The 12,610-nt window shown below is 43.7% G+C and overlaps 1 protein-coding gene across 4 annotated transcripts in view; it reads right to left on the bottom strand.

Annotated features, from left to right (window-relative positions):
* Positions 1-12,604, bottom strand: part of AGAP1 (ArfGAP with GTPase domain, ankyrin repeat and PH domain 1) — a 308,565-nt gene extending 295,961 nt beyond the window's left edge. For all 4 annotated transcript variants that reach the window (XM_039703608.1, XM_039703607.1, XM_039703606.1 and 1 more), the window contains exon 1: positions 12,348-12,604. In XM_039703608.1, coding sequence (XP_039559542.1) covers positions 12,348-12,510 — 163 coding nt within the window. In that variant the 5' untranslated portion in view covers positions 12,511-12,604. The remainder of the gene's footprint in view (positions 1-12,347) is intronic.
* Positions 12,605-12,610: the final 6 nt, after the last annotated feature.

The raw sequence follows: 12,610 nt of genomic DNA on the forward strand, positions 1-12,610 counted from the left end.
GTAACAGAAACCAACCCAAAGAGTCACAGGGTAGGAGAGGGTTTCTCTGGCACTCTGTGGTGTTCTCCACACTCTATTCCCAGTGATACCTGTACCTTAATCCCTATCCAGGGAACATATTATCCTGAGGACAATAAATGTCCTGTCTCTGCTGACATATCTAGCTAGGAAAAGCTTTTTTATTGATGGCATCAAGTTCACAGAGACAAACAAGAGACAGATGCTGAAATAATAGACACAGTTCATACTCAGAAAGAACACAGATTTACACAACTGTGTTCATCCGTTTGTAGCAAGTTGTTGGTTTGGATTTTTTTTTTTACTTATAGCCTCAATGATCTTGTTTGAAAAAGATCTAAACTGTGTGAAAGATCTACACAACTGTGTTCATCCCTGTTTGCAGCAGGTTGTTGGTTTGGATTTTTTTTTTTTTACTTATAGCCTCAATGATCTTGTTTGAAAAAGATCTAATCCTATTTGTAACTGTAATTTATCCATATTTCATTTCCCTAATGTGGCATCACTCACCAGATTTTATCAAGCATCACCACTTACCTAGCAGGCAGTATTTCCACCTGCTGAGAAGAGAAGCAGTATGAGAACTACACAAAACCAGCTGCAGAATGTCAGACAAGGAGGAGAAATGTCTCCGTGTTGCATGGTAACACAAGTTCCTCTGACAGCACCTCTCACTGAAATTCAGGAATACCAGACAACTTCTAAAACACTCCAGTGCTGTTTTCTTCCCAGATGATGGTATTTGTATTCAAGCTTCTAGCAGGCAGCTGGTTCAGCCTGAGTACACCACCTTATTTACATATTAATTTAAAAAATAATCATCCAAAACACCAGCAGTAGCTACCTGCGTCCCTACAAATTCTGACAAATTTCATTTTCCCCATTTATCAACCAAGTTTTTAAAAAGCTATTGGCCTAGTTAGCAAATCAGAGGACATAAATGTGAGCTTTAATTTTAATAACATGTCATTACCTAACAACAAGTAATCCCTAAAGGGACATATTTGCACTTTTTAGGTCACTGAAGTATTTTGCCTCTTGCTGTTGACAGGCTATATTCAAATCACAGCCAAACACCTGTATTTAAATGCTTTTTGCTTCCAAATTGACTAATTTCTTTCAGCTGTCTGTAATCTCATTTCAGTGCTTGCTGTGAGAGCAAGCCAGTCAGGCTCAAATTAGAAAATTTGATATGATTAAAGTGTCTAAATCACCTTGCAATATTAAGTTTGAGATAGATTAATGTTCATTTTGTCAAACACCCACTTTAATCCAATATGTTACAGAAGCAAAGCAATCCTCCCCATTCACAGAGAGAGCAGCCTGTACAATTCTCAATCTGAAGAATCAGCTCCCTCCTGAAACAGCTCTTTTTTTTAAGAAAAAAGTCACCTCTTTAGACTACTGCATTCCATAATGTATGCTAATCAGGGTTTTCCCTATCAACCTGGAAATACAAAATCTCTCTGGTTTACATCAAACTTCATTGGTTTGCACAGTCAAATAGTCAAAGCACATATCCTCTACTAGAATCACAGCCAAAACACCTTCATTATCCCAACACTGCATGAATATCTCCATTTTATTTGCCTTATGTTTTCCCACTGCAGCTTCTGCTGCACTGACATCACCAGCACCAACTCAAAAGGCACACCGTGTTTTCCATTACCTAAACCTGCACAGACAGACATACTCTGCCTTCACCATACAGATAACACACAAAAACTATTACCATATAGATGATGGCAATTTTCCAGCTCAAAGGGGAGGGGAAGCATGTTCTGGAATATTTTTTCAGCTGTTGTTTAAATCCCACAAAGAACAACAATGAGACTACATGAAAGCCACTGAATTTCTCCTCTAACATTACAGTGACTAAAATGGACCAGCACTTGAATTCGGCATTTAAAGCAAAACAAGAGCCCACAGTTGTTTACATTTGTCTGCAGACCAGTTTTAAAACACATGTGATGCTCCATCCTAAAAGCTTTTGTCAGATAATTTGGAGAAGATTAGCAAGTGAGCAATTAGTACATGCAGTTCACATCAACTAGCAGGCCAATTAGCATCATAAATCAAACCAGCAACCCTCTGACTGTATCCTATTAAGCGGGAAGCAAGATGTTCCAGTAATCAAAATATTCCCAGAGAAGTGATGTCTTTCTGGAAGCCACCTAGGGCTCCTGACCTCAGCTCAAATACCACTTTTATCAGATATTAAGCAGCCATCAAGGCAGGTACTGATACCGACACACATCCCTCCCTGCAGCTCAGGGGTCACACACCCGGGTGTTCAGCCCAGCTGTGCCCCACCTAAATTTCATTTCCAACTAAGTCCATAGCCAGATCCTTCCATCCATAAACTCATGTGCTCTTGTACATCCACATGCTTTTAAATGCCACAACGTCGTAGCGGTGAGGCATTTTTGAAGTTTAATTAATGCAGGTTAAAATTAGACTCTTATTTTGCATGAGAAAAATAATGAAAGGGGACTAAATGGATGAGTTGCCTCGGGGTACAGGAATCGTTTTCCTCAGCTTGTTTCTGCTCCTCCCTGCTTTCATTTACTCAGCTCCAAGGGTGGAACTACAGACTGCCATTCAAGTAGCAGAACTGCCATAGAAAAATGATAAACCACTCCAGCAAGGTCCCACCTGCACTCAGGCAGCAGCCGTAGATTTCTGCTGTATTCAGAACGCACCAGCACAACTGTCAATTCTTAAAGTCTCATCATCCATCACTCATGTCACCACCCTGCGCAGGGGCTCAGAGGCTGGCCCAGGGACTCTCAGAGATCTTTCAACCCCAAGCCTGAACAGCAATTCAAAACTAATTTTAGGAAGGAAAGCTATTACTCAGCTTTATTCTCAGTAGAAAGAAAATAATCCTATTAACTCCTTAGCATGTATTGAAAATATGAACAAAGCTTTACTACAAAAGCACTTTAAACTCTGCTATATCATTGATTTTATGTTCATGACAGCAATGGTACATTATTTTCCTTCATTGTCATTATTTATTAGCTTTGATAGTTGACAATTGTACCCTTGGCAGCACAACCAATAACACCTGGCCAGAAACGGAGATGGTGCAATTCATGACAAAGTGATTTTTATTATCAGAATCCTCACAATCAAATACTCACATCTGTAAAGACTTTCCAAGCTATCATTCTAGGTTTAGTGCTCAACAGTGATCCAAATCAGAGATTTACAGCCCATCTTTCTCTCTCCATACCTGCTCCATAACCTGCCTCCCATAGCAGCAGATATTAAGCTGTACGTCACTTCTGTGATAATAAGTGCCTATCTCTGACTTTTGATTATTTCTTAACAAGCCAAATTTGTCATGGCACACCACCTCACCCAAATATAAACACCTACCAGGCCTCTCCATGAGCTGTACTATAGCTGTAACAGTTTACTATGGCCAAATATTAATTAATGTTTTCTCTTTCTCTTTTGTTCCATCGGGAACAACTCAACTCCGACCATTATGTAAAATTTACAAAAGAAAAGACATCAATATTCAAACCTAAGAATCCAGGGGCAGGTCAATTACTCCTTTTTACTATTTCAGCATTCCCAAATGGATGAAATAAGTTTCCAAGAGATCCTTTGCACCCTGCATCAGATCAACTTTTCAAAAGCAACACAGGTAATTTCTTAGGCCGAGTCTATGACAGGAAGTGCCATTGGTTCCTACTGCCATAAATTGGCTTTATGGATTTCTTGGCTGCCACAGGAAGGCTGAGGGATGATCTGACTTTTGCCTTGGAGACATAAAAATTACTACAGACGTTCAAGCCACCTCAAGGAATTTCACTGAATGAGTAATTCTGGCTGTAACAGTATAGAAAGCAGGTAGGAAAAGGACTATTCCATCAATTTGCACCTGCTAACCTAGTTCAAAACTGCAGATTTAAACTGCAAAGCCACAATCATTTTTCTGCTTTGAGAACACTCCCAGATCCTTTCTACAATGCATTTATATAGCTCTAAAACTACCCTCCCTAAATTTCTAGGCAAGCCTACTTAAGATTGTTTCCTGGACCTGGACACGTATTTCAACTTCATGTTTATCAATCCATTCACAGCCTTTAGACATTTCAATCTCCTTCCTCACCTTCCTAGTTATGGAGCGTTTCCCTGAGTTTGGCTGCTGTATCTTTGAGGAAATTCACTGCTGGATGAAAAACAGCAGCTGTCCAAACACCGTCTGATCTTGCACAGCAAGGTCACCTTCCAGAATCACAGAATCTCCTGGCCTGGAATAATCCTGATCCACAAGGATCATGGATCCAACCCCCACCCTGCACAGGCACCCCAACAATCCCACCCTGGGCATCCCTGAGAGCATTGTCCAAACTCTCCTGGAGCTCTGGCAGCCTGAGGCTGTGCCCTTTCCCTGGGGAGCCTGGGCAGTGCCCAGCACCCTCTGGGGGAAGAACCTTTTCCTAAAATCCAACCTAAATATCTCCAGCACAGCTTCATGCTGTTAGAGATGCTATAACAAAGGGTTTTACAGATACTGGGGGAGAATTTAGGGGGGAAAAAAAAGAAAAATAGGAGAAGTAACATCTCTTCAATACTAAAGCTTTCAAGTCCAAGATGATTCTTACCAGGCACAAAATTCCTCATTTGTCCACTCACTGGCCATCTCCAAATTCACATGCCAGGCACCTGAGCTGGGATGTTGCCCGAGTGATGCAAACAGCTCCTGGCACACAAGGAGTTAACTCAGACACACCAGCACTTGCCAGGTTAAATAGGATCCATTTAAATGATTGCTGTCTGGGCATTCCAGTGCCATGCTTTTAGCATATTTCCTCTGGAGAGCACAGTTGCTGTGATACCAAAAAGACAGGCGTCCTGGCTGCTGTCCTGAGCATGAGAAGCTCAAACAAAGATAAGGATCTCTCACATTCGAACCCACTGTATCTGTATAACCCAGTACTGTGCTACAAAACCTGCAACAGTGACTGGCTGTGTCATTCCTCCCCCTGGTTATGGTACTGGGGAAGACAGTTGTAAATTATAGAGACAGTGGTAGATTTAATAAGAAATTTACTAAATGGAACAACATCTGTGGTTTTAGTTTAATAAAAAATGTAAGCACTACCAAGTCGAGGTTTTGAGTTAAATCATGTTGAGCATTGATCTGGTCTAAGCTATAAACAGTTCCTCAATCCCTTTAAAACAATGAAAAAAAAATTGAAAATTTAAGCTTCTCACAGACAAACACAAAGCAATACACTCAAAGCTATAGATTCAATGCCAGTGCTCCCCAGAGTCCCTTTGCTTGCCCATAGCTTTCCTTGGGATAAAAGGGAAAATTACCAAACAAAGTAATTGTCTCATCATTGGGTTTACATTCATTATCCAACTATGTAAACTAGTAAAGCTACAAAGGAAACACTGAAACTACATCTTTCACACAGATCAACCCTGTGGTTTTAGCTCTGGCTTCCTGAAGTGGTTAACTGAAGCCTATTTAGGCGGTAAGAAAGAAAAGTGAAAGAACAAGTCATTCTCTGGTTTAGAAATGCACCACTATCTTAACACCCTGTCATCTGTACCACTATGCAGGCTCCAAATAGATTAGTCAGGATCCTGAAATTGCATTAATGAGGCTGAATGTGCACATACTGATTAAGTAACACATCTGCTTCTACCCACTTAAGAAAAAAATGATTAAATACTTCCAGAGGGCTTTGGAATTGGCAGCTGCCCACAATGGACTCACCACCACCAAGGAAACCTGACATCCTCACTGCTTCCACTTTGGGACTAAAATTTAAAACAAACTTTCTAAGAAATTCCTGGTAGCCAAAATATATCTAAGTGAGACATTACCTTATTTCTAACATGGATCACAAGATTTATGCTGCATTTATAACCTTAGTACAATTATATGAGAAGAACAAATGAACTGCAAACAACTTCTGATCAATAACTACTCGGAAGTGGTTGAAAAGTCTCTCCTTACAGACACCAGGTTAAAATCACCCTCCTCCTTTTCAGTCTCCATTGGTACAGAAATCACAAAAGTCAAAACATCAAAAATCAGCAGCATCCCAACTTGTCCACACCTGGCACTTTCTTTGCTCTGTTTCATGGTGTGAGGACAGGCAGGAACGCAAAAGAGAAGCTGAGCCACAGTTCTCCCTCAGTGCAGGTGACTCAAAGTACAAACAGTGCTTAAAGGCAGTCAAGGACAAAAACTAATATAACAGAAGGCAAATCTCTTACTCCCACAGACATTAGGATTAGCAAAACTATTGAATATACCACTTGCTGTCTCAGAACAGAAAACTTTATCCACTGTAGATTACCAGGCAATCATTTTGGATTTGTTCCACAATTGATGGAAAGCTGTGTGTACGAAGGTCACGCAGAAAACCCCTCACATAAAAACTAACAATTGCAGAAAGGGATGTTTGAAATGCACTGTCAGCAAAAGGTCACACAGTTGAGATGCAACTGAGTTCTGAGATTTTTTTGGAGCTTACATTACCTTTTCTTCAAAGTCTGCTAAAAATATCAACACTACCATTCACCTTGCTCATTGGTAAGGACAAAACCAATCCCAGTGGTGACACAGTAGAACAGAGTATTCCTGAAGTCTGGGGAGTTGTTCAACTGCCTGGCATTACTCCAAGCCTCTTTCATTAGCCAAAAAGAAGGTGGGATTTTTTAATTTCACTTACAAACATACTGCAGTTATAAGTTCATCCTTTAAATAGTAGCAATTAATGACATACCTCATATTCCCACCTTTGTTTTCACAGCGTGATAAAAGACACAAATCTGTTCCTTCAGGTGACAAAGTTAAGGCTAAGACCATGGCTACTTCAAGTGCTGGAAAAGAAGCACTTCTCCTAATTGGAAAGCAAGACCCGTGAAGACACTTAGCTTGAGCACCCGTGTCACCTCCCGGAAACCACAACTGCCATTGTTACTGCTCAGTACAATGCAGAACACAAACACACCAACCCAGCCTCCAAAGTGTTTCCTTTTCCTAAGTGCCCGAGTTGAGAAAAAGCAAATCCAATGTCCTATCAGCTGCACTGCCGAGTGCCCCCTCTCAGGGAGCAGGACTCATTTGCCAATTTAAATAGAAATAAAAACAGTGAGATGTATACACAGCAGCACGAACTCTTGTATCAGCATTATTGCCTGCTGCTTTCAACTAATCTCCCAAAGCAAACGGTGGGAGAAGGCCGGCACACTCCCTGAAAACTGGACAGCCTCACTACACGTTTGCTCCATCAACATCAGCTGATCCACAGCAGGCCTCCTTTCTTGCCCCGGGGAAAGAAGTTATCCTCAAAAGTTAATGGTTTAAGGCTTTCCTCTTGATCTTCTGCGCCTGCTCCAAAGCATCTGATATTTAATCGTGCAGCTTTTGCAGAGAACAGCAGTGAAGCATATAATTTAAAGCCAGAATAAGACATTCCAGGAACTTCAGACACAACTATCAAACCTAGTTTTTAGTTTACCGTGCAAGTACAGTTAATATCAAGCACTTGAATCTTCTTGTCAGACACGCTGGAGTCTGACATCTTCAGCATTAAAAAGAAATACAGAAATATCTTTCCATTTGCATATGAGCCACACAAACAGCAAAACATGTGCTGCATTCCACCAACTTCTTCACACTGGAGGTCTACAAACAGTAAGAGTAGGGTTTGGTTTGGAAGGGACCTTTAAGATCATCCCATTCCACCCCCTGCCATGGGCAGGGACACCTCCCACAATCCCAGGTTGCTCCAAGCCCTGTCCAGCCTGGCCTGGGACACTGCAGGGATGGGGCAGCCACAGCTGCTCTGGGCACCCTGTGCCAGGGCCTGTCACCCTCTGGATGTTACCTCTGAGCCAGGTGAACAGCCCAGGCACAAAGGTGCACTGCACAATCAGCACAAAAGGGCATTAAGAGACTTGTCCCCAACACGTTCCCCAGCTGTGACAGGAAACAATCCTCACCCAAGTCGATGCTCACTGTGTTTGTGCAAGCTCAGAATCCACCTGGATACACTTACTCACCTGCTCTGTGGGCAGATTCCCCACACCTGAATCACCTGGGTTTAATCCCCCCAGCAAACCAACAAAACCATCACATTCCCATGCTCTGCTTGTGCTCACCCAGCAAAGCTGGAGAGCTCCAACAATCAGATGCCTCTAAGGCTCAGGTACTTCAGGAGTCCTAGCTCCACCCTAAATTACTTTATTTTCAGGAAATAGTACTTTTAGAAGTGACCAGAAGGAAAAAAATAAAGCAAGGTTTGTACCTTCTCCCATTTTCTCCCACCCACACACTTGCCAGTGTATCTTTGCACTGCCTTGAGCAAGTTATTTCCAAATGTGCAATCTCATATTTTCCCTAAGACTTAGAATATTTCTTGATAATCACTTAATAATCATAATTTCAAAATTAAAACTCACATTTACAACATACTTGCTTAAAATTTACTTTTCAATATAAAAACTACAAAAAATACCACAAAATGCTCTGGAACACAGCAATTCATACCTGCAGGATGTCTGGTATGCTATTCTTACCAATTAAAGCAATAATTTCTCCTTAAATAAATAAATAAAAACTACTTGAGATGCTTAACACCTGCTGCATAAGCATGTTAGCACTAAGTATTTTAGTATTTTTATATACTATTAATAATGTGTACATCACCTTGGCTGAAGTGTTTTAAAGTCTTTTTGTGAAGCATTAAAAATTAGGTTTTTCACCATCTTTCCTTGGTTTTCTATCTTGGTAAAGTTTATCAAAATGTAGTGCTAGTCTCAGCCTGGATGGGGAGAAACTGGAACTGCCACATTCAGCTGTTCCCTACCCTTGCAGATCACCACACCATGGAATCCCAAGATATTTTCAGTAACCCAAAGACCACTGAAGGCAATTCATATTTTCTCTCCCTATTTCTAAGCACACAACATACTTGGTATGAGGAATGTTTAATGTTAACCAAGCAGTGGTGCTGGGAACTACAGAACACAGGAAGGGAGATTTTACTATGGTAAAGTCTGTGTAAAAGACTAATAATATTAATTACACTGTCATTAAACTAATGTAACAGTCTAAGTTACTGTAAAACTGATTGGCTACTTAGCATGAATTTCCTACAAAAAATACAGAACAAATGCCTTTGAACTCTGCAACTCTGAGACACTCAAGAACCTGGAATCAGCCCACTTTTATTTTAGCACCTTTATCCACTGAGGAAAAACTAATGAAGTACCAGCAGCCAGAACTCTTATCCAGTATCACGTGTAACTTAGAATAACACAAGGCAAGAAATCTCTGTGCAAAAAGGTAAGGATAAATCAATTCAGGACCCAGTTTAGCACTTGCTCTCTTCATATTAGATAGCACTCTTGTACCTGAATATAAACAATGCTGCTGAAGGGGGAGTTTGAATTTCAGATTATTTCAACAGTCTTTGCTCCAGCAAGTATGCCTAGACACTCCTATGAACTCCTAATGTAAGAGGAACTCCAAATGTAAAAAGGAAGAGGGTTTACATCACCAGTAAAACCTAAAGTGCTGGAAAGACAGTGCCACTCTATGTAGAAAACTCTAGGTATCAGTAATAGGAGCTCTACTTCACTGAAAGTTCCAAATTGCTTAAAATTCCAAGCATGTTCTTCTCCAGAGCTGTCAAACCTCTCTTGAGCTGGAGAGTATTAAATAAGCAGTTCAAGGAGCACATCTAGGTTGGAGTTGATGTTTAAAGCAGCCTGAACTAACAAGTCTCTACTCCTCTCTTTACAGAGTACAGCTCTCCTTGCAGTGGAAGGAACTCTTCCAGGAAGTCACTTCGTATTTTCTCACAGCAGCCACATGCCAACCACACCACAATTGCTGTCAGGGAACCTCAAGTACCCTGAGGTTAAAAGATTTTGTGATTTGGGGAGTTATCAGTACAACGCTGAACTCTTTGCAGCAAAATTGGAAGGCAACCACCACAACCCAAATGTCTGTTTTTCCTACATACAACACGTGGCACTACCACACGGATTTAAAAGCTGCCATCAGTGAGAAAGAGTTAGCTAAAGGAGGTTTACCAAAACATACAGCCTGGTGGAGTTGTAATCTAAAGGCGTGAGGAGTTGTTGTTTTACCTCTAACACTGTAACTATTAAACGTTTAAATATTTAAGAGCTAGTTCAAGAGCCCTCAGAAGACATACAATACACTCATTTTCTAGATAAATCGTTCCCATCTATCAGAGCTACTGCTCTCATGACTCAGTGTCCAATAAAAGTTAGACAGCAAATTATCTGTGAAGGTTTTACTCATCCTCTCAGCTCTTGAAACATGTTTTTAGCCTGCTATTTTGGTTTTCAAGTCTTTGTGATTGACAAATGAGCTGAGCCACAGTTAGGTAACAAATCATTAATACATGAAAAGACTAACAGGAGTCACATGCTAAGGAGATAACTACATCCAGTGCTTCACATCCTCCTCCCACTTCCACAAAAGCTTGGCACATCGCTAGAGCCCAAGCATCTTATTCACAAACACATTTACACCACGGAAACGTGGATTAATTACCGCTTGAAAAAACGCTCCGCTGAAGGCACCATCCATCCCGCAGAAATCCAAACCCCAGCAGCACGGAGAAGGGGACAGTGCTTCCCACCAGATGTATGAATAAGTTTTGAACTCCTCACGAGAGGAAAGAAAAGGCAAAGCAGCCTCAGGAGGGGACAGCCCCACACCACAATCTCAGCAGTGACTAATAAAGCAGGGAATATGCACAAATCTCTAGCACGCACTCGGTCAGATGTAGCTGCTGAGTTGGGGACTGCCCTGCAATAAGTGACAGGCACTGCCAGCCTCCCTGCATGTCACACGAGACACTGAACCCAAAATGCTAACTGCAAGAACCGGGATGTCTGTCTATTCAAGCTCCACTGCTCAAGAGGCACACAAATAAATCTTTCAGGCAACAATCTCAATAGCAGCTCTTCCACTGGGACTTTTTGATTACATATCATTTAAAGACCAGCCAGGCCACCAACACAAGACGGTTTTAGGCAGCTCCATCTCAGCTGCTGCACATCACACTCTGCAACCTTGAATCCCTTCCAGAACAGCGACAGGATACTCCAGTTGGAAAAGCACACGATGTGAAGCTCAGCAAGTTATCATGCAAAATAAGTCATAAATTTCTCCACAAAATACATATTCCTAGCCCATACCGTTTGCTCTTTTTAACCCCACCGACAATTAAGGAAAAATATCTGCAGACTTCCCTACGCTAGTGATTTCTTTCCTTATTTTGTGCATCCTAAGCAGTTCCAGCCTCTGTAGTGCTCCTGCGGGGATAGACGCACATAAATCTAAGCTTAGAGGGCTGTTATCTCCATCTTGCCTCCCGACCTGTTTTTACTCTACTGCACAGACCGATACTGCTCCATAGCCCAGCTGCACGTCTTGCTTACCCACTTCACACCACCAAACCACAGCCCCACACTGTCTCCATCACATGCTGCAGGGAGCGCCGAATAAAATTTCATTTTCCGGAGCCCTTCTGCAGGCAGAACGAGCATCATCCTCCCCACCGCACCCCAGCCCGCAGGAGCCCGCTGCTCTCCCGCACAGCAGCAGGGGACGAGCAGCAGAACAACTTTTAAACCCCACAAACCCCAACACGGGGGCCACAAGGCCACGCAGCGCCGAGGAAATGATGGGGACCGAGCGGGAACACCTCCGGCTCCCTGAAAACGCCAGCCACGAGGGGTGGAGGAAGGGCAGCCCGGAGCTGCCCAGGACCCGCGGGCCACGGGCTGGGGGCACGGGGAGTGCAGTGCAAGGGGCTGGGGGACATGGAGGGAAGTGGGGAGCAGGACCATGGGTTAGGGAGATGAAGGGGAGTATGGCCATGGAGGAGGAGGGGGGGCGGCGGGGACAGGGCTATTTACGGGGTGGCGGTGGGGGGCAAGAAGGGGACCAGGGAGGGAGGGGTACGAAACAGAGCCACGGGCTGGGGGAGGTCTGGGATGGATAAACAGAGCCACGATCTTGGGGAAATGCGGGGGGGGGCGGTGGATAAACAGAGCCATGCGCTGGGGGAGGCTTGAGACGGAGAACACGGCTGGCGGGCGTTTGGTGCGGGGGAGCAGAGCAGCGGGATGGGGGAGGTTTGGGGGGAGCACAGGGCCAGGGGCTAAGGAAGGTTTGGGGGGAGCACAGGGCCAGGGGCTAAGGAGGGTTTGGGGAGAGCAGGGCCAGGGGTTTGGGGAGGTTTTGGGGCACCCTCCGTGGCTCGCTGCCTCTCCCCGCCGTGCCGGGGCCGCCGTCTCACCTTCGATGGCGATGACATGCTCGCGGATCTGGTTCTGCAGCACGGGCTCCTCCACCCGCTCCAGCAGCTCGTAGATGGAGTAGATGTTGGGGTGCACCGACTCGAAGCGCTGGATCTCGGCCCGGATGGCTGCCGAGTTCGCCAGCTGCTGCTGGTAGTTCATGGCGCGGCCGCTCCGCTCCGGCCCCTTCACGCCGAGACCCCCGGGCGGCGGCGGGGGCGAGCCCGGGCCGCCGCCGCCGCCTCACTCACCGGACACCCCC

Source organism: Passer montanus, unplaced genomic scaffold (genome assembly GCF_014805655.1).
Source record: "Passer montanus isolate IOZ18808 unplaced genomic scaffold, ASM1480565v1 scaffold165, whole genome shotgun sequence".
Taxonomy (NCBI): domain Eukaryota; kingdom Metazoa; phylum Chordata; class Aves; order Passeriformes; family Passeridae; genus Passer; species Passer montanus.